At 46.1% G+C, this 21,951-nt stretch overlaps 3 protein-coding genes across 3 annotated transcripts; 1 reads left to right on the top strand and 2 right to left on the bottom strand.

Annotated features, from left to right (window-relative positions):
- Positions 1 to 25: 25 nt before the first annotated feature.
- On the bottom strand, positions 26 to 5,746 carry rasl12 (RAS-like, family 12). The gene is made up of 7 exons (XM_012819417.3): positions 5,599 to 5,746; positions 5,433 to 5,484; positions 5,222 to 5,334; positions 4,684 to 4,740; positions 3,680 to 3,753; positions 2,377 to 2,567; positions 26 to 991 (listed from the first exon to the last, which is right to left on the bottom strand). The coding sequence occupies exons 3-7, from the start codon at positions 5,331 to 5,333 to the stop codon at positions 649 to 651; spliced, it is 777 nt and encodes a 258-aa protein (XP_012674871.1). The 5' UTR covers position 5,334; positions 5,433 to 5,484; positions 5,599 to 5,746; the 3' UTR covers positions 26 to 648.
- A 2,535-nt stretch (positions 5,747 to 8,281) lies between these two features.
- kbtbd13a (kelch repeat and BTB domain containing 13a) lies at positions 8,282 to 10,387 on the top strand. The gene has a single exon (XM_012819376.3). It carries the CDS (start codon positions 8,308 to 8,310, stop codon positions 10,165 to 10,167), a length of 1,860 nt encoding a protein of 619 aa, XP_012674830.3. The 5' UTR covers positions 8,282 to 8,307; the 3' UTR covers positions 10,168 to 10,387.
- A 1,213-nt stretch (positions 10,388 to 11,600) lies between these two features.
- ubap1lb (ubiquitin associated protein 1-like b) lies at positions 11,601 to 21,678 on the bottom strand. Its single transcript, XM_031586848.1, has 4 exons — positions 21,162 to 21,678; positions 19,582 to 19,788; positions 13,288 to 13,389; positions 11,601 to 12,640 (listed from the first exon to the last, which is right to left on the bottom strand). The coding sequence occupies exons 1-4, from the start codon at positions 21,648 to 21,650 to the stop codon at positions 12,506 to 12,508; spliced, it is 933 nt and encodes a 310-aa protein (XP_031442708.1). The 5' UTR covers positions 21,651 to 21,678; the 3' UTR covers positions 11,601 to 12,505.
- Positions 21,679 to 21,951: the final 273 nt, after the last annotated feature.

The raw sequence follows: 21,951 nt of genomic DNA on the forward strand, positions 1-21,951 counted from the left end.
AACATAAAACCAAAAAGTCTGAAAGTGTGTAAATAATCTGTGATTGCCATGACAACATCAACAAAACAAAACAAAACAAAACAAATGTAAAAACAGACGAAAAGATGTGGGCTATGTTGAGGTGATTGGCAACATGTGTAATTAAATCACTGTGATCAAAACAGACATTCCTAAAGCACTTGTGCACTACAGATAACTGTAGTATTTAATGTGAATCTCTAGAGGGCACTATAACCCTGCAGTTCTTGGTGAAAAATGATTGCAATGTAGTGTCACATTGGAAGGGTAGTTGGCCAATTACACATAACAAATATTAAGGTTTTATAAATGTAAGATTCTAAACTGGATTATCTGTGAAAAAGGTGGAAATATTTCAAAATCTAAAATATTCAAGAGTGTCCGTTTTGTTCATGTCCTTACTGCATTTATACATTTACTTTTTAATGTGCTGTGGTGCATGTCATATTCCTGGGAAATGGTGTCCATACTCTCTCTCTTATTTCGTTCAGTGTAAAAAAAACAGGAATGTATCAAATTTCATTGGCCTGACAGGACCTGTTGCAGCCCTCATTTTGTACATACACAGTGTAACCGCCCTAAGCACTCGCAGTGTCTCTGTTTGTCCACCAGAGGGCAGTGTGTAGTCATTCAGAAGATTTTGAAGCCCTTGAGCAAGGTGAGCGTGGGGGCGCGGCGTTTGCTCTGGGCCCTGGAGGACTTCACCGTCACCAGCTTGGCGGTGGCAGGGGTGGGCATCTCCTTAAAGCAGGGCGGGGCCACCTGAGGCGGGGCGGAGAGGCCAAGGAGGTGGCGGTCCTCGCTGATGAAGAGCGGGCGAACAGGAAATGACCTCTCGGCCTCGCGTCGCACCTCCCTCACGGCCTCATGGAAGACGTGCTGCACAGACAGGAAGTCCAAACAGGCCGACACCTCGAAGAAGAGACAGCCGAACCGAGTTGCCAACGCAGCACCTTCACACTTACTCACCTGCCTGAGAGAGAAGCAGGGATGAGTGAACACATACACACACACACACACCCACACACACCCACACACACCGACACATCCAAACACACACACACAAACCTGTGGAGTCCCATATGCAGTCACACGCTTACATGCTTTCAACTGCAAAGGACATTGATGGAGGGATGCTGATGCAAGCTGTCATAAAAGAAATGTACACACAAGCATGGACTTGTCCAGCCTCACACACACACACACAAAGTCCAAAGAGGCATACACACACACACACACACATTCACACTTTGCTTCCTTAAATCTGTACCGAGTGTGCATACATTCTGTTCTCCTGCCTCACACACACACACACACACACACACACAGACATATATGTACGAAAAACTGAAAATAGACACACACACACACACACACACACACACACACACACACACACACACACACACACACACACACACACACACACACACACACACATATATGTTCAATCTTTCCACCTCTGTTCTATGAATACACTGCACATCCCAGCCCATACAGCTCTTGTGAGCGGGGACCACCCAGGCAGAATCAGTGTGGTGAGGTGGTCTCAGAGTGACGGAGCGGTACACACACACTCACACACACTCACACACACACACACACACTCACACACACTCACACCTACAGCTTCATGATCAAAGGCCCTCATCCACACACACCTATTCATTCCACAGATCCGTCAGCGCACACACACACACAGACAGACCCTGGCATGTACACACACACACCTTCTCAACATATGTCTAATACAGATGCCATCTGCTCTTACATGAATGGCAAGAATCTGCAAAATAAATCACCTCATTCAAACTTTAATAAGCACCTATCCAAATACACACACAGTCGCACACACAGACACACACACCTTCCAAATATTTACAGCTCTGCAGAAGCCCCAGGATCAGTCATGAGTTGAGAAGCATTAAGATGAATTTGATCTGTGAGGGGGAAAGAGAGGCTGTGTGTGCGTGTGTGTGTGCGTGCGTGTTTTTGTGTGTGTGTGTGTATGTGTAAAATGTGTGTGTGTTTGTGTGCATACCCATAATTCTCCATATGCAGTTTGCTCCCCAACATGTGTGTCTGTGTATGAATGTGTGTGAGTGTGTGTGTGTGCATTTGCATTGTATGCACACCTGTATTACCCTAACCAACTTGTTCCACAGCAGTAAGCATGCACAGTATGTATGTATGTATGTTTGTTGGGGGGGACTGGTGTGTGTGTGTGTGTCTGTGTGTGTGTGTGTGTGTGACAGAGAGATTGTGAGTGTATATATGTGTATGTGTGTGTGTGTGAGAGAGAGAGAGAGTGAGACTGAGTGCGTGTTTGTGTGTGTGTGTGTGTGTGTGTGTGCTCACCTGTGTCTCTCCATATCCAGCTTATTCCCCAGCAGTAAGACCGGCGTCTCAGGCTGGTTGGCCCTGGCGTTCTGGCTCAGAGTCTCCAGGTAGGACTGGCACCCCTGGAAGCTGCTGCGGTCGTCAATGCTGTACACCACCAGGTAGGCTCCTGCCCAGGCCAGGTATCGCTCGCAATTCACCGGGCCGGCCTGAGGGCAACACCAGCCAGCAGGGGGCAGCGACACACACAGATGAACACAGTAACCTTAGCAATTTAGAGGGAGTCCATCTACAAAACTTAATATACACTCCTAGACACATTCATGCAAAGACACACACACACACACACACACACACACACACACACACACACACACACACACACACACACACACACACACACACACACACACACACACACACACACAACTTGACAACTTAAAGGGCAAACTGTACTACTGTGATGATTGAGAGAAAAAGAGATAATAGTTCTCAGCAGAGCATTTGTTGCCCTAAAGTACTGTGAGGACGTATGAAATGGCGTGTTTGCCCTAAAGTACTGTGAGGACGTATGAAATGGCGTGTTTGCCCTGCATACTCTGACAGCAAAACTCAATAATAAGCATTTAATCCCCCAGGCCTATTTTCTCTTTCATCCTTGACAACAAAATGGCAACGCTACTTCCAATCACGATGTTACAGTGATGTCATGGAATGTACTATCTGACAACACACAACAACAATCTCACTGCAAAAATACCCAACAAAAACTTCTATAGCAGGAAGCTCTTGTATGAAAAGCTAAAAGTTGAATGAGCATTGCTTTGACCAATACGGGTTGGTTCTTATCTAAAACATGTGTCTCTCCAGCTGAACCAAGGCCAGCTCAGTTTAAATGAACCATCATGTCTTTCAAGTGATATCCATCAGTGATTGCACATTCATTGGCTTGGATGCAAGGCAGTGATTCAATGATGCAAGTTTGCAGCTTTAATTTCATTCATTTTTCATCCAGCACGAAAGTAAAGTTATTGTAAACATAAATAAGAAATGCACCGTAAAAGGGACTTGAAACACTTTTTTACAGGGAACAGATTGAAGGCTGGTGTGTGTTTGTGTGTGTGTGTGTGTGAGAGAGAGAGAAAGAAAGAAAGAAAGAAAGAAAGAAAGAAAGAAAGAGAAAGAGAGAGAGAGAGTGAGTGGTGCGCATATGTGTGTGTAAGTGTGTGTATGTGCCTACAAGTTTGTGTGTGAGAGAGCGTCTGTGTGTGTGTTTCATTGCCATCAGCAACCAGAGATGTAGACAGAGTCAGTTCCATACCTGGTCTGCTGTGTCCATGACCTTGATGAGAACAGGCTGATGGTCCACGACCTCCTCCGAGGTGTAGGTGTCCTCTGAGAGAAGATTGGAAATATTTGGAAAATCCCATTTATCTGACTCCACCTGGACCTGCTTATGTTACATTTGACAGCTTTAGAGTGAATGCCTGCTGGGCTTAATCAAAGCTTCTCTGCATTGCGTAATACTGCGGAGCCGAGGGAATATCTAGAAGCATGCAGTGGAGGTCTCTGTGTCTGCACAGACTAAGACTAAAAACACACACTCACAGTAAGTCTGCCCCTCTACGGGTGTGGATATACATGACCTGACTTAACACAGGATGGGAAGCAGGACATATGGTAATAATGTACACTACTGGTGTTGCTGTTTAAAGACACAACCCAGTAATGTTTCAGGAAACAACCTCCTAGATCAGAGGCTATAACACTGGGACATGTATTTTCCAAAATGGCAGTAATTTTGTTGGCAGGATGGTTGGTAAAAGAAACCCTGGTTGACACAGAGTTACTGATGCCAACCCAACCCCCCGACAAACACACACCAAGAAATCAAGCATCATTCATTCATTCATTTATTCTAAATCATATGCCAAAGTTTAAGTTTTAGTTCGGGATAAGTTAATATTAAATACTATTTCAAAGACAATCAAAACTTTAAGGCCTTCACACGCAATTTAGGCATGAGCTTCTTAAGTGTTTGCAAATCAAGTGCTGATGGGAAATTCTGACCTGTACCACTACACTTTGCATAAGACTTTTCCAGGAGCTGCAAGAGGCCAGTCAGTTTTAATGCAGTCCCCCAACAAATCACCTCCGTGTGCGCCTGTCTACAGAATATTACAAGGTGTTCGTTACATAACCCCAACATAACCCTACAGTAGGCCTTCTTCAGTTTTGTACTGAGCCATGTTTGGACAACACGGCGCCATAACGAGACGTTTATTACAGTGAGAGCGGAGAGCGACAGGTCTGAGGTACACTCACCCAAGTTCGGATCATATTCCGTGATGAAGCGCCTGGTAAGGAACTTTACGGTCAGCGCTGAAAACAGAACACAAACTTCCTGTTTAAGTGGACTCCATGGGGACAGAAGCTCACAGAACTCCGGTTCCGCCGGGGTCCCGAGAACTCTCTGTCCCTCCCGTATAAACACTCATCATTTTAACAGATCCCGGTATCTTTTGCATCAAAATGAATAAAGAGATATTAACATTACTTATATTAAACAAGCATTATATTTAGTTTTATTAAAAGCCTAATTCTTTTCAGATGACAATGGAATATTTCTATGGTCGATAATTGTTTTTTCCGGTGCAGTCTTCACTGGTCTCTGCACCCTCAAAGATCCTATAGCTTATTGAGATGTTATCAGGTTCATCTGGGCTAGGTGCGCATAGCAAACACCAAAGGTGGCTCAATGACAAACTGTGCATCAAATACATTTTCATAATACGATGCTTTTAACCAACAGTAAGTTAAGGTGGCATCACAATTCATGACCAGCTTTGCATCAGTAACATACCTGATTTTCCGGAACCAGCGACTCCCAAAACGGCAACGTTAATCTCTGCGAGTCCCCGCTCCGGAACGGAGACAACATTACAAGATCTGCCTTTGCCAAACATCAGGGACATCCTGGACGGCACAAGAGACGTGAGACAAAAAGACCGATAACAGCACAGGAGTGTGCAAAAACCATTAGGCTTTTTGTTTAACCGACAATGCTATCTTACCTGTGAAACGATCTTAGATAAACTCATATACAAGTATGCCGGACATCGCCATCTGTTGCACACAGAAAACAATGAAACCCCTGGTCACCAAGAAACCACCAGAAACGCGTTAAGTTGGTTCAAAACAAACATAATTCTACAGGAGTTGCGAGAACATAAATCTTGCCTTAAATCCAAATTTTCCGAGGAACCTCTGTACAGCGAACAGACTTTGGGTGAGTTAAAAAGTTCAGATGTGGTTCACCATCCGGATGCTTACGCGCAGAGCATGACTCTCCAAGTCCTTGTAAGGAATCCCCGAACAAACATTCAGAAAAGAGTAGAAATCTGAGCAGCGCATATCCTCTTTTTGACCCGAAAAACTCGCTGTGAGGTTGGGGCATATAATTACATTCCTAAAGTTTGCTTGAATGAATAGATGATAAATAAACAAACACATTAATAAATACATGTTTTTTGGGTGGCTATAATGACTATTTAGCTCCAACCATTTACATCCCATAGATGCATACATGACCTTCCCCCAGAGTGTTAAGATAAACTAATGTATTAGTATATCACACATACACACACACATAAATAAACAAAGCAAGTAATTTAAATGACAGTTATCTGGCTGTTTGTTGTAAAGAAAACAGAAATGAATCACTAAGTGTCACTACTTTGAGATGGTTAACTCTTGTGTAGTCTCCCTACACAGCATGCACCCTATGCCCACTGGATCAACAATGAACCATCCTTGGTTACCCGGTCAGAAAGCTCTGGACATTTTCAGAATGACCTGATGTTGATGCTGTGTGAAGACAGAAATGCGTGCAAAGTAGAGTTATTTTGCAATCAACATGAATGTAGCTTTGTCTTAAATTGTGTGTGTGTGTGTGTGTGTGTGTGTGTGTGTGTGTGTGTGTGTGTGTGTGTGTGTGTGTGTGTGTGTGTGTGAAGGATAGTTAAACTAGTATGCCAGGTATGGAGACTACACAAGAGTTAATCATTCCAAAGTAATGACACTTAGTGATCCTCTTCTGTTTTCTTAACCACAAACAGACAGAAAACTGTGACTAAAACTGGCTGGTTTGTTTAATTGTGTGTGTGTGGTGTGTGAGCAGCGCAAAGTGCAATGAAACTAAACTCCACCCGGGACTATAAAGTAACACGGTTTGCAAGTGAAAGCAACACCTCTGTACAGTTAATCCCTAGACAAAGTGTGAAGCCATCTGTCATATATCACCTCATATATCCTTCCAGAATTCATAAAACATTCTTCTCTCTGTGTACGCTTGGCTAGTGGTTCAGCTCTTTATACTGTAACACATGCAGCCTTGTAAGTAAGTAAGTGTAGTGGGGCCACTTAGTGACTATTCAGTGCGGAGACAGATCAGGTTTCATGAACGTGGATGGAGTATTTACAGTGGTTTTCATTACACCTTGTTTCCCTGCTTGTCTATTCCGGGGTCATTAGCAGTTCCAAGGTCGTGGCATTGGGACAGGTGACAGATGACACACATTCACAGGCTTGATTCATGGATTTACTGACGCTTTTTAAAGAAAGCATGTGCCTAATTTAGGATGTGTATGCAGACAATGTATAATCTACCAGGATACTGTGGAGTTGTGTTGACTGAAGGAAGCTACCTCCCACATTTTCCCAACTGTATTATTTGAAATTGAAGCTGAAATACATTTACTGGAAGAGCTGGTGCCTTAGATTTGATGATTTTGCTGCTGATTATGTATTAGGATGTGTGTAGGACATATCATCAACCGAGAGTTAACAAAGCCTATCTGACATGTCCACAAATTTGACCACCAAATACCAAAATACCACCAAATAATATACAATAATACGATTCTGTGCAAAATCTTAATATTATATCATTTATAAAAATAATGTAAAATAAAACAATTAAAAAATACATTTCATAGAATGGTGGTTATTTCATTGTGGATTTTCAATCGCATTTTTTTCAAACATTTGAACCTTGTTAATTCTCAGTTGGTGATATTGCTGTGTGTATGATGGGATATAAATGAGGCTAGTTTCATAGTAGAGTAATTCGCCGGCCCTCCCCCGCTTGTGGAGTGGTGTCCGGTGGCCAGCGTGGGGGGTTAGTTTGGATTAGGGGTGCCAAGGTAAAATGCCGCCCTTGCATGCCACCCTGACCCACTCTGCCAAGCCCCAGTGGAAAAAGAATTATGGGCTGCCCTCCCCTCGCTACCCCACCCCCTATAAATGTGTCAGGTTCAGAGTCAGACACGGGGTTTCACTGCGAGGGAACCAGTGAGACTCAGGATATGACTTGTTTTAAATTTACATTGACCCCCCTTCGCCTTGATCGTCATCAGGGGAATCCTCAGCTATACCCACTCCTCCATCTCTGACATGTTTTACAAAAGATCCATGTAAGAGAGGCATCATCTTCGTCGTCATCTTTATCATCGTCCCACTGAGACGTGATGTCTAAGCGAAGAGGACAGTGGACACCATGACGTTAGTAAAGGTTTGGAAAGGCACCCTGCTGTAAGTTTGGGACAGGAGCTCTCACTTCCCACCCCACCAGGGGTATTCACAGCGATGCTCACTTCTATGTCTCTGACGCATCACAGAAGATCCATGCAAGAGAGGCGTCATCATCACAAAGTGGACAACAGACACCGTGACATTGGCATGGATTTGAAAAGGCACCTTGCCGTGTGTTTGGGAGAGGAGCTGTAACCGCCCCCCTACCCCCCGCCCCCCTACCCCCCACCCCCCACCCCACCGACCAACTCCCACCCATCTCACACCCAGCTGGCACTGAACTTCAGACGGGAACAAAGGGTTATAAATCTCCCCCTGTGTGTCCCAGTGGTCATCTGTCCTGCCTGTCAGCGTCTCATGCCATTCCCCATGCAGTCGCTGTCTCTTTCTGCGTGCCATGATGTCCTTCGGCCTCCACCACGAGCCACATCGCTATGTATAGCCCCACGCTATTCAGGGGCTGTGAGGACGGAACGTAAGCTGTGCAGCAGAAACATCTCCGCGTTGCCACGGAGACCTGGACGATCCCACCGTGGGTGCCGTCATGGGTGGCGGCATGACAGGAGAGCGCGGAGAGGTCTGATTGTCACCTATGGAAAGCCAAACAGGCTGCAGCGCGTTACAGCTCAACCCAAAATTGCCCCCAATGGTAAACGGCGTCAGCTCCGTCACAGAGCAGCTCGATCCCTATTCGGAATCCCAATGAAGAATGACGCTGGAGTTTCAGGGGAGCCCAGCAGCTGTTCTGGCTCAGAGAGCGAGCCCAACAGGTCGACCTGCCCGCCGGCGGACTCGGAGCAGGGGTCAGCGTGCGTGAGGGTGAGGATGAAGGGGAGTGTGTTCCCAGTAGACCGCGCTCTCCTGGCTGGCAGCAGCGAGTACTTCCGCGCCCTGTTCGAGTCGGGCATGCGCGAGAGCGACCAGGAAGAGATCAGGCTGCAGGGTCTTAGCGCCCGCGGGTTCCTCATCACCCTCAGCGTCCTACAGGGGGCGCGACCCCTGCTGAGCGCAGACGAGATCGTAGAGGTCATCGAGTGTGCCTCTTTTCTCCAGGTCAAGACCCTCACCAAGCACCTCGCAAACATCATTGACTCGGACAACTGCTTGTTGATGTATCACACAGCGGCCACCTACGGGCTGCTGGACCTTTTCAAAAGCGCTGCACTGTTTATCACGGACGTGTATGGTGACCTGAAGGACGACCTAAGATGTCTGCCACAGGAGATGATCAGCCACGTGGAGTCCTTCATCCCAAGCTCGTACGTGATGGTGGGCACTCACTCTCCTTCTACAGAGCTCCTGCATGACGGATGTCGTACCGTGTGCTACCTAGACGAGGACGAGAACGACTGGAAGATTCTCACCAGCTTGCCTCTAGACGCCAGCACCACCATGGCCGGCGTGGCCGTTCTCGACAATAAGCTGTACATTGTCGGAGGCGTGGCTGACGTGAGCAAGAACATTGTGGACTCAGGGTTCTGCTACGACCCAGAGGCTGACTCCTGGAGCGTGTTTCCGAGCCCCACGCAACCCCGCTACAACGCCTCGCTGCTGGGCCTCGAGGGAGGCCTCTACACCATGGGGGGAGAGTTCCAGCGGAAGCCCATGGCCTCTGTGGAGGTTTTCCGGCCCGCCAAGCACACCTGGTCACCTGTGGCACACCTGCCGAAGGCTGCCCCAAACGTTCCGTGCACCGTGGCCATGAACCGGATGTTCATCTGCCTGTGGCGACCTAAAGGCGTTACGGAGATCTATGAGTACGCGCTCGAACGTGACCAGTGGGAGTTAGTTACCACTCTTGTACGACCCCAGAGTTATGGCCACTTTATGGTGTCACACAGGGACAATCTGTACGTCATGAGGAACGGCCCGGACGACGACTTCCTCAGGTGCATGATGGACTGCTACAACCTGACGACAGGACAGTGGACTGCCATCCCGGGCCAGTACGAGGCTCTCTTCACAGCCTCGATCCGAGGGGACTCTGTGTTCACCTTAAACCAGAGGGTGACGGAGGAGTACGCCATCAGAGACCTGCGGTGGAAGAGCAGGAAACAGAGGAAAGGATTTCCCAGGATCGGGACCATGTGGACCTTTCTCCTGCGGTTGCCTAAGAGAAGCAGAGAGCCCCTGGAGAAGACCGTCTCCACCAGCCGCCAGCAGTTGGGCCGCCATGCGGTCTGGCCTCCTGATGCCCATTCAGCATGCGTGGATTAACGCCCGCAAGGAGTTCCTCGCGGTAATAATGAACTCAAGTAACTGTTTTAAATGATGGTGAAGCTGGATTCTAGACCTGCATGGTGGATTTCTGGAATGACTTGCAAAAAAAACTCACTCCTCAAAGGGTTAATAGGTATTACCTTAGCTATTGTACAAAGGTAATTTGTTTTAAATGAATTAACAACAAAACAGAGTAGAGGAAGAATAAAAAGAAAAAGAAGGTGTCATACTTGCAATGAAATGATGAGTTGCAATATTTTTAAAACATCCTTACCCGGTTTCAAGTTTAATGTGTTGGCACATTTTCAACTATGTCCTTATGTGAAATAATATCATAGGTAACAGTCTCTTGAGTTCCAGCAATGTTCTTTGTAAATTTGTTGACTCTCATGTCTTCTCTCCTTGGGGATATATTAATGGAAGACAAATATGCAAAGGCAATTCTTTCTGTTTTCATACCAAACAAACCATTTATAGGGCTGAAGTTCCACTGAGATTCTGATTCCGAGATTCCAATTCCGGAGAGGAATCTTTGCCAGGGAATGCCGGGTCGAGTGAGGCCATGAAGAAAGAGATAGAGAGAGAGAGAGGGAGAGAGGGAGAGAGAGAGAGCGATAGAGAGAAAGAGAGAGAGAGAGAGAAGAGCTCATGTATAAGTTATTAAATGAAAGCTGGCTATATTAAAACCATCCAAGACTGCATAAGCAAGATTTGTCACCTGATTCCCAGCATCCGCAATCAAGGAATGTGATTAGTTACAAAACTTGAACTTGACCTCAAAGTGACCTCAAAGTGTTCCTGAGCAGAGAAAAACCCTGTCTGTTGACCGAAGTGACCTCTTCTCTCAACTCTCTCATCCTCTGCCAGCTCTTCATATCGCCTTTTCTTTCATCTGTTGACCTGTTAGCAACACGATGGTTCTTATGAAAATGCTTAATAGGTAAGCCTGTTCATCTGATTACAGTGAATGAATGAGACAGCTTATGGCCCAGGCCAGGAACCTTTAATTTCCCAAAGAGGAAGGGTAATAAAATGGAAAACGTGGATCATCCAAAACTACAATTTCATTTTCTTTGGCCAACATCCCTGCAGTCTCGCATGAATCTGCCTCTGTACCAGGAACTGCTTCATATGCTCAAATAAATGCCCAGAAATGAGTCCAACAGCTTTAAGGTCCAGTTTCCAGGACAGGATCACTAGGCTCTTTTCAACCATTCAGAAGATTTATCATTCAAAATGGAGGATTGAGCATGGTCTAATATTCAACCCAAAGGAAATCTGAACAATCTAAAATTTCTAGAAGGCTTGTAGCACCCAAATCACACAAGCATCTAAGTGAGGATCAGTGAGCATTTAGTTGGTCTCGTTTACTTGAACATTGGTCAAACCACTGAATGAATGTCAATGAAAAAGAACTCATTGCACAACAATTTTTCCCCCAAACATGTATTTACATACAGATGCAAATAATATACAGTTCATATAAACAAGAAGATTTCAAACAACAGTGACACACAGCCGATGAGTGCTGCGTGGTGCAGAGCTACCTATCCAAGCAGTCCCAGACTATGGGCCGGTCCTGATATGACATGGATCCACTAGAACCTTCTCAGGTCGGTCCATTTTAGTTGATGTTTCTGGTTTAAGGCCTGTTGGGTAAGTCCTACCAGTGGAGGCACCGTAGAAAGAGCCAATGACAAGAATAGCCATAAAAACAACATCAGTGATAACAACAATAAACTAGATGGGCACTCGGAGAGTCCAGACCTCCGCCAAGTCCAAATGTCCTATCTCACAATGTTAATGAAAGTGAGAAATAATGTGTGTATCCGCCCTGCGATTTGGATTCGCTTCATAATATAATGGGTTCTTCCTTGGACCATGTTACACCCTTCTGCCAAGTTTCATGAAAATCTGGCTGGTAGTTTTTCCAGACAAACAGACAAACAAACACACACACAAACTGCACCAAAAACATTACCTCCTTGGCAGAGGTAAAAAAAAAATCTAAATATTATTATAATAGAGAAATGCCTGCAGCACTAATCACATATTCTTATATTCTAGTGTATTTACAGTACTGTGCACCCACAGATCTGGCATTCCAAGGCCACAATGTCCAGTCCTTTCTGTTTAAGCAGACACTATGGTGCCAGAGGTGAGAAAATAGCATTGGCATAGCGAACCAGTACAGACGGAATCTCCATGTGTGCCAGGACAACAGCATCACAGGTTTATCCAATGTTGTGTTATGTCATTGGTTAGTTCAGGCCAGTCTTGTGTCATCTCACTGGCCATAGGCCAGTGTTGCGTGATGTGATTGGTTAAACTGGTGTCAGGCTACGCGTGCCATCAGCTCCTCCAGGGCGCGCTCACGGTGGTTCTCGTGCACGAGCAGCACCTCCTTTATGGCATGCTGTTGAAAGCCCATCTCATTGAACTGGGCCAGGAGGTGCAGAAACTCCTCAGCCTGAGGGAGAGGAGGAGAGGGAGAGGGAGAGGTGAGAAGAAGAAAGGAGGGGATAGGGGATGGGAGAGAAGACGAGAGGGGAGGAGAAGTGAGGAGAGGAGGGGAGAGGAAAAGAGCGGAGAGAAGGGCGTGGAAAGGAGGGGTGAGTAGAGAGAGGAGAGGAGAAGTGAGGAAATGAGGGTAGCGGAGAGGAGAAGAGGGGGAGGAGATAGAGAAGAGAGGAGGAATGGAGTGTAGGGAGAACAGAGGAGAATCACACTGTCAGCACACTGTAGAGCCCACACAAGTCCAAAATTCAGACAGTTAACATAATATACAGAACATACGCATATACGATTATTTTAAAGAGTTCCCTTCATCTGTGTCATTAGTGTGTCCTTTTCGTGGAATGCATTGTGTACTCCTAACCCTTCTAAGTTTTTGGCAGCTACTCTTACTTAAGCACTACAAAATAGGACAGAGCCAAAGTGCTGGCCAAGCATTAATTAGCTTGCCTGCCATAGTAGAATTAACTACACAACTACACACAAACACACACACACACACACACACACACACACACACACACACACACACACACACAAAGTATTACTTGTGAATGATTTAACATTACATAAGCATGGGGCATGAACTTGTCTTCCACTCACCTTGGTCTCACAGTTCTGGAACATCTCCAGGGCTTCCTCCACCTCGGCCGCGTCGAAGCCCAGCTCACACAGACGGTCACAGGCCACCAGGTAGTTCAGGATCTGCGGGAGGCAGGTAGAAGAGGTGAGCCAGGAAGTGCAGGTAGGAGAGAGGGCAAAGGTAGGATACATGATGCATGAGATAAACAGGTAACAGTGCGGTATAGGTGAAACATGGCACAGGTAAGATGTGAAGGTGCTGCAGGTGTGGCACAAGTGAGATTGGTGAAAAAGGCTTGGACAGGTGAACCATGTGACCCGGTTGAGATTAGTGGCAATTTGGTCGGCCTAAATGACTCAGAACTTGGACCCCAAGTTGGAAGCAAAATACAAGAGCCATCCAAGAACCAGTTCTGATGAACAGCAGTGTCCATATTAGACTGTAGCCAACTTTAAATCCCACTGAAGTGAAATAATATAATCCAACATATTCAACTAATAAATCTAGCACTGATACATCTAATGTATTTTCACAGAGGTCAGTTTCTAACTAAACTGTTTGTGTGTCATTGAAAATTGAGCAGTTTGACACTCAGCACAACCTGGTTAGATAGAGGCTAGGCCTCAGGGACAAGGATATGGGAGTCAGATTAACACCCATCAGATGGGTCTGAGTGCGGCCCAAATAAAGCAGAGACGCACTGCTCCCATCAGGGAGAGGTCTAACGCTGAGAGAGAAGTAATCAGCACACTGAAACATGAGCTGGGTGAGAACGGCGTGAAGAAGAGTATGGATGGAGGAGAAAAAGAGTGATAGAGTGAGACAGAGAGCAAGGAGAAAGGAGGAGAAGGAGTAAAAGTAACAGCCAAAGGAAGGAGAGGCAAAGTGAAAAGATAGAAGAAAGTTAAAAGAAAGTTAAGATAATAACATACCAAGTCCATAAAATAAATCAAAACAAACAGAGGGACATCCTGCATGGGAAGGGACAGCAGAGGACAGGGAGAAAGTGGAAAGGGTGTATGACAGGGATTGCAGAATGCAAACTCTGTGTGTATGTTTGTGTGTGTGAGTGTATGAGTGAGTATTTGTGTGTGCTTTGCAGGGGCGGACTGGCCATCGGGGATACCGGGGGAATCCCCGGTGAGCCGACGGGGTTGGGATGGTCCAAAATACCGGCCCACTCCGCTCACCAAACGGCCCTTCCCTCTAACATCGCCGGCACCTACGTTATTCTATGCTACACAGAACACATATTATTGAATCTATTTCCAAAAGCTGCTTAATTCCACTGACTGATATTTATACTACTCTTTGCGATCTGTATTCACACTCATGGTGCCTAGTTTTCGAAACTATTCTGAAGTGTCTTCTTTACTCATCTAATGTCTTCCGTAAGTCTAACTTTGTTTTAGGCGTTATTAAATGTCAATCGCTCTAGCCTACTCAACACTTGCATCACTCGCTCTCAGACACCCCTACACACACACACACACACACACACACACACAATCACACACCCAGCATGCAACACTACTGATACCACTGATGTTCACACCCCATCGTATGTTCTGTACTGTTCATTTCTATAATATAGTGGGCGGCTTGTCCATAAGGGCGATTGGGGCAACGCACTGCCTACGGGAAAAGGAGTTTTTTTTTCTGTCGGATTCTACCACTAGACTAGCCTGACGATGTCATCCTCATAATTCTAGTCAGAATATGAGTCTGATACCGCTCCGTTGGACTGTGATTATGGGGCGTGTTTCAACCGAACCAGGAAAAAAAAATGCCTCTTCGCTCAATTGGATATATCTAGAACCAATCAGAGCAACGTAGTATGACCATAACGTAGACCATGGGGCCAGCTGATACATTCAACTTTTACCGGATCCCGTAGGAAGGACGGCAAAAACATCTTTTCGATCGACAAATGCCTTGATCGCGTTTCTCTGTTCCTCTTTCAAAATGAATGTGCTGTCAATGTCTTCTAAAACAGACTCGAATTTCCACATTTCAGCTCTCCAACGGCAGCCATGTTTGTTGAAAACGAATTCACCCCAAAAGCTCTTTGGTGACGTGGTTGATTACGTTAGGGTTGATCATCTGTCCATCATCGTATAAAGCCCGCCCTGACAATTTGATTGGTCTATCTATCTCCTCACAGATTTTTGTGAGGAGATAATTTCTCCCCAACGGAGCGACACCAGACCGAACTTCCCGACCAAAAAATGTGTGGGCGTGGCTAAATTCGTCTGGCATCCAGGCTACCACTAGACCGTCTGATCCATAGATATATATAAAGGCTAGATGTCTCGTCCGCGTTGCCAGCCAACGGAGTCGAACGTCCGCACATGGCGGCCATCTTGCCCCAGGCAGCTCGCTCACCCATAACATTGTGTTGGTAGTGGTATGTACTTTTTAAATAACCATAACTTGTTCAATTTTCAACCGATTTTTAAACGGGTTGGTTTGTTATAAACGTCAGAGATGTAGTTATGACACTGCATACTTATGAATAATTATGTTATTTTCTTAATAATATCCCAAAGCATCCCGAATTATAACCACGTTAATAACGTTTGTAAGAAACCAAACCATTTTGTAAATCCGTTGAAAATGGAGCAAGTTATGGTTATTTAAAAAGTACATACCACTACCAACACAATGGTATGGGTGAGCGAGCTGCCTGGGGCAAGATGGCCGCCATGTGCGGACGTTCGACTCCGTTGGACGAGACATCTAGCCTTTATATATATCTATGGTCTGATCTGCCTCTGCATGTCATTGTCGAATGAGCCAACAGTCAGGCAAACGTGGTGCTTGAAATGACCCCGCCTCCTTTTTGGGCAAAATGGAAATCGCCCCAGATCTCTCTCATTGACTCTCTTGTTAAATCCATTTTTAACATTCAATGCAACAACTCCATTCGTTCTTTGAAAGTCGGCGTACTAATGAAGATACATTGACAACAAAACATTTAGGACTTCTTAGACCAAATGTATCCATTCAACAGGTTTCTACAAGGGGAGGGGGGATCCTACATCCAAGAGGTGGAACGTAAGAAAATCGTGGCTAGCAGGCTGTGAAGTGGCTAACGTGGTCTATATACCACTGTCACTTGTCAAAGGTTTTACAGTGTGAATGTTCGCTTCTTGCACTAACACTGAGTTATTTTTTATGTGATGACTTATTTAGCTTTTGTAAGCCAGTACTTTAAAGATCAGTCAATAAATATAGTTGGTTTTGACTTATATGTTGCCCCCTTCTTTATGTTGTTATTGGACATATCATGTGTCCTGTTAAGCTATGTTACATCATACAACTTTTGAGACATGTGGATAATGAAAAAGTGGGATATTTTAATGTGGAGCCACATTATGTTTGCTTATGAAGGCTCCTGGATGCAACTTTCTTTCATAGCTTTCCACCTGTAACTAGCTACTCTAGCTATGTAGGTAGAGGGGAAATATTTTTGTTGTGTGCTGCCATCTAGTGGACAAAAAGGTATTACTGTATGAGTTAATCAGCTAACAACAAATTGATACAATTGTCTTGCTTAATGTAACTACTGAATGGGTCGCCTTAATCATTATCAAAAATATGCCCCCCCTGAGTATTTCTTTCAGGAGCCGACACTGGTTCCTACTAATTCTACCCTCTGATTCCAGTTTCTTTATTGCGTGGTCTTTCTCTGCTGACATTCATTCCTTAAGGCTCTGTAGTTATACATAACCATCTGATACTAGCCCAGAGTTAAGCATATTCATCTAGAAAACTATACCTACCTTGGAGTGTTACAATAGCCAGTATCATTTTATTCCATGTGTCCATCCAGTCAAATTGGTGGATCCAAATGTTATTAAACAAAACATATATGATGTAATTTCTTTGTAATTATCTAAAATAATGTTAAGTGTGTGGGTCATTTTCAAAATAGGTGACCGACTGGTCGATACATGCGATGCATTGAGTGGGCAACTCGCCGTGTATTGAGTGGGCCGGTCTGACAGTAACTCCCGGGCCACTTTTCCCCCCAGTCCGCCCCTGGTGCTTTGTATGTGTGTGCTTGGGTGTGTGCACATGTGTGATTGCACACTTGCGTATCTACTGTGTGTGTGTGTGTGTGTGTGTGTGTGTGTGTGTGTGTGTGTGTGTGTGTGTGTGTGTGTGTGTGTGTGTGTGTGTGTGTGTGTGTGTGTGTGTGTGTGTGTGTGTGTGTGTGTGTAAATGCTTGCCTGTGCATGTGTGCTTGTGTGTGCTGCGTGTTTGAGTCCTTGCCTGTGCGTGTATGTGTGTTTATGTTGCGTGTGTCCTTGCCTTTTTTTGTGCTGTGTGTATATGTTTGTGCTTGCCTGTGTGTGTGTGTGTGTGTGTGTGTGTGTGTGTGTGTGTGTGTGTGATTAATGCCATCAGCTTTGGGGCATCTGGTTGATTAATCCCAGTCTGTTTCTGATCCTGCACCACCTGCCAACCTCTCGCCCCACCCCTGGCATCGGGACCTGTGCCAGCCTGCCCCACACTGGGCAATTCATCTCCTTACTCATGTCCCCACTGATAGATGGCTTTTGAACCCAGTGACAGTGGCTGTGATTAGCCCCACTGAACAGAACTGATCGTGCATACTGGTGAGGTCACTGGTGCGGTCACATGACAAAACGTCAGCCGCTGTGCCCAGTTCAGTTTATTTTTAAGAGCTTTAAAAAGAGCAGGCAGGCTCCCCTGTGTCCTCTGATTAGTCCCATCTGATGCCTTTCAGTGGTGAGTTTGTTGGATATTGTTGTTGGATATTTAAAACATAATTAATCACACACACACACACACACACACACACACACACACACACATGAGGACAACCCCTCCAGAAAGCTGACCCCAGGCCTTGGTTTGACTGATGCTATTTTACATCCATTTCCTGCTGCTCTCTGGAAACATTTGAGCTTGTTTGGGCTTGCTACTGCTCTACCACAGACTGAGAGAGAGTGAGAGAGAACATGGGGGGAAGAGAGAGGGGGGAGAGAGAGAGAGAGAGAGAAAGAGAGAGGGAGAGAGAATGAGGATTAAGAGAGAGAGGTAATAAAACACAGGTTGTGGAAACTTTCAGAGTTGATCTTCTATCTGCCTTTTATGATGTTATTTTTCCTCTTCCTCCTAAGCCGCTGGCAGAATCTGATTAAAAGCGGCCTTGGAGGAGAGATGAAAGCCCCATTAGAGCACAGCTATAAAGGTGTGAGTGCTGGGAGGGAGAGACGAAGGACGAGGTGTAGCTGGCAGCTCTGCGCACATTACATAAGCTACACTGACAGTGACAGTGGCTGTGATTAGCCCCTACCAGAGCAGGGGCGTCCCTCTCTACCTTTAAGAAGCTTTTGAAGACCCAACTCTTCAGAGAGCACTTCCCGTCCTAACTGGCACTTCGACTAGTAACTTGCAATTACAGCAGTTACATTTCTGCACTTCTTTCTCTCTTTTTTTTATTTCATTTTGTTATATTTCTTATGTAAAGTAGTATTTATTTATTGTTACACCAGGTTCTATTGCTCGTAGCTTGAATATTCTCTCCCTTGTACGTCGCTTTGGACAAAAGCGTCTGCTAAATGACTAAATGTAAATGTAAATGTACACTAAAAGGTGTCCTTCTTTCATCATGGAAGAGTATTGGCCATTATCACCCTGCAGGAAATATGTGATCCTTAAGTCAAAGAGTGATGTCACTGCGGTGTGGCTTTCTGTTTCTGTTTCCATGAGTGCATAAATCGAATCTAACTTCTCCCTTGTTGCTTGTTGATGGGCCATGCTTGTACTTGAACGGCATGTTATGGAACTGAAAGTTCTCCTCTCCCAGGTGTAAGAGATGCAGTAATGGACGTCTGTTGTTTCTGAAGACGCAGTAAAGTCAGGGTGAGAGCTAAACTGTTATTGTTTCCTTATTCCTCACTCTGGAGAGGGATTAGGGTACGACTGAGACTATTAGAGTTCTTCTGGTGTTGTCATAAGGAATTCATTAAAGACATGAGTGTGTGCATACATGTGCATGCTTTAAAATGTGTTTATGTGTTTTGGGCCTTTATGTAAGAGTATGTTTCTGTGTGTGTGTGTGTGCGTATGTGTGTGTATGTTTGGTGCATATATAGGGTATTTCAATGTAGAACTGTGTGTGAGTGTGCACAAGATGGCATCCAAGATGGCAGATCCACACTCACATACTGCACTGAAAGATCTCACCCGTCATAAATGCAGAAGGAGTCTATCTAAGCAGTGTGAGCGTGTGTGTATGTGTGTGTGTGTGTGTGTGTGTGTGTGTGTGTAACACTCACCTGCTCGGAGCTGTGTTCTCTGGTCTTCTGCAGGGCGATGATGGCCGTCCTGAGAGTGTATCCCCGGTCTGTTATGGCCTCCACCAGGTTCCTCTCCTCCTCGCTTAGAGCCGAGAGCAGCTCCGCCGATGAGTCCATCACTGCCTGGGAACCCAGGGGTCGAGGGTCAGAGCAGCGAGGGGGGGGCCGAGGGTATGAGGCCAGGAACTGAAACATAACAAACATCATCGGTCACTATTCCCTCGGGGATGGGGCAAAGACAACATGATGAGGGGGAGGACAGATAAAACACACAGCAGAGAGATGGGGAGATAGAAGAAGTTTGAGGGAGAGAGAAAGAGAGAGGAACACAGACAGAAATAAGTTGAGAGAGAGAGAGAGAGAAAGAGAGGGGGGGGGGACAAGTGTTGTGTAGATAGTAAAGAGTCAGGCTTTGATGTGTTCATGTTTGACATCTTTCTGTGGGAAATCTAGTAGGCGATACTTGAGGGTTCTGAAATAGCGACTACCTCTGAAATGGACCGGGCCCCTATCTCTCCAGATCTGATCCATTCCAAAGCTGGACTCAATCAGGTGGCTGGATTGGACCGGAGCCACAAAGCGTACAGTACAGTCATCAGAACTTGCCACTCATGGGCAATGTGGAAATACAACACTTTGCTAAGAAAGACAGCCCTCCTTCTCGAAGCCAAACCAGCGGGGTAACAACTTGGCTTGATTCCAGGGAAAGACTTTTCACCGGCTATTATTAGACAGGGCATGTTTTGAGAAATGTGGTTTTGAGGAATTTGGTTACCATGGGCGTCATCAAAACAACTTTCAAATCGATACACATATCATTTAGTTTCATTAGCCCTTAGGAGACGTATACATGTCCTGGGGTGATGAGAGCTATGGAAAGCTCCAGGTGCATATCTCCACTGGCTGTTAAGCCAGTTGTGCCGCACTGTATGGGGCTATTTAAATCCCTTGTGCGTCTTATTTAAACCTCACCTAGCAGATCAGAGACATTTATAGGCTGGTTTCCACCGGCGGGCTGAGGTCAGCTTCTTTGGGCTTTACACGGCTAACCTCTGATGCACTCAGCCCGCTGGGGAGGATGGCTTGCTGCCACGTACCCGCGCACACACACACACACACACACACACACACACACACTCACACACACACATATTCCCACCATTTCTGGGGGTCGTGTGGCACTGGCATGGGTCGAAACACAGTGGTCACTAAGGATCAGTTGTGTTTCAGCAAGAGGGGCAACAAGAGCTTAATCCCCTGGTGGGGATTGACATGGGATAGCAGGGCAAGAGACAGAAGACCCAAAAATAACATGGACCTCTAGCAACCTTTGAGTGACAGAAAATGACAGAAAAGGGAAAGGCAGGAGCATCTCTAAGAAAACAGAGAGAAGTCTTCAGTGAAGTTAAAAGACCCTCCTTTGGGAGATCTTCTAAGTATAAGCACTGGGCATGCGAATGAGCCAATGTAAACAACACCATAACCTCTCAAGTACTAACTCAGGGAGCAGCCAGAGGCCTGTTCTTGGGGAGACAGGGTGAGGACATCATTGCCCTTACCAGCAGCGAGGGCTTGGAGAATCTGATTCTGGGGAGAGGAGAGATATTTGCTTGGCTCTTCTTGGGCACTGTGACGGAGGTCTGGTTGCTAGGCAATGGGCTGTGTCCGTACATGCTGAGGCTCCTCTGGGGAGGCGCTCGAGGCGGGTTCCGTGTGGTCAGGGACGTCTGCCGCACATTAATGGATCGGTTCTTCTGCTCAGACGGAACCGGCTGGGCTGGAACTAACCGGCTCCCCGGCAGGTCCAGGAACTGCCGCGACGACCCAGCGCCGTTCTTGAAGTCTCCCCCCCGAGACCGAGACGTCGACCCTTCATCGCCGTGGGCGTCCTCATCCTCGGAGTCTGAGATGGTGAAGCGGACTCGGCCATCGATGGAGCGGAATTGCGAAGCGTTGAGGCTGCGACTGCGGCGGCGTGGGTTGGGCTCCCACAAGTCGCTGCTCCACCTACTGGCCAGACGACTCTCCTGCGGGCTGCTGAACATCATCCAGTAGGGGGGGCAGGAGGGCAGCACGTCCGAGGGGCAGCAGGGAACTTGGGGCTGGGTTGGGTAGCCCCCCTGGAGGCCCATTAGAACCCCGTTCTCCAGGCTGAACTCGTACTGCAGGGAGATGGAGAACAGGGAGAGGACAGGAAGTTAGGTTCTACATTCCATTTGATGGTAGGTTCTAATAGAGTTTCAGGGAATGGGTGGATAATTAGGCTGGTGATAATTCATCATACATTATAAACGAGGAGAACTGGGAGAGGTCCGCGTTAGGTTCTAAAGTTGATTTGATGGTAGGTCC

Source organism: Clupea harengus, chromosome 20 (assembly GCF_900700415.2).
Source record: "Clupea harengus chromosome 20, Ch_v2.0.2, whole genome shotgun sequence".
NCBI lineage: Eukaryota > Metazoa > Chordata > Actinopteri > Clupeiformes > Clupeidae > Clupea > Clupea harengus.

Bases quoted from the DNA above. Each gene is read 5' to 3' on its own strand.
- rasl12 (XM_012819417.3), bottom strand. From the start codon at position 5,333: ATGTCCCTGATGTTTGGCAAAGGCAGATCTTGTAATGTTGTCTCCGTT. The intron at 2,568-3,679 runs GTATGGAACTGA...TGTTGCCCTCAG, and splicing joins TCATGGACACAGCAGACCAG to GCCGGCCCGGTGAATTGCGA. The intron at 992-2,376 runs GTGAGCACACAC...CTTCTCTCTCAG, and splicing joins CTGGATATGGAGAGACACAG to GCAGGTGAGTAAGTGTGAAG.
- kbtbd13a (XM_012819376.3), top strand. From the start codon at position 8,308: ATGCCATTCCCCATGCAGTCGCTGTCTCTTTCTGCGTGCCATGATGTC.
- ubap1lb (XM_031586848.1), bottom strand. From the start codon at position 21,650: ATGATGTTCAGCAGCCCGCAGGAGAGTCGTCTGGCCAGTAGGTGGAGC. The intron at 13,390-19,581 runs GTGAGTGTTACA...TGCCTCCCGCAG, and splicing joins GAGAACACAGCTCCGAGCAG to ATCCTGAACTACCTGGTGGC. The intron at 12,641-13,287 runs GTGAGTGGAAGA...CCTCTCCCTCAG, and splicing joins TCCAGAACTGTGAGACCAAG to GCTGAGGAGTTTCTGCACCT.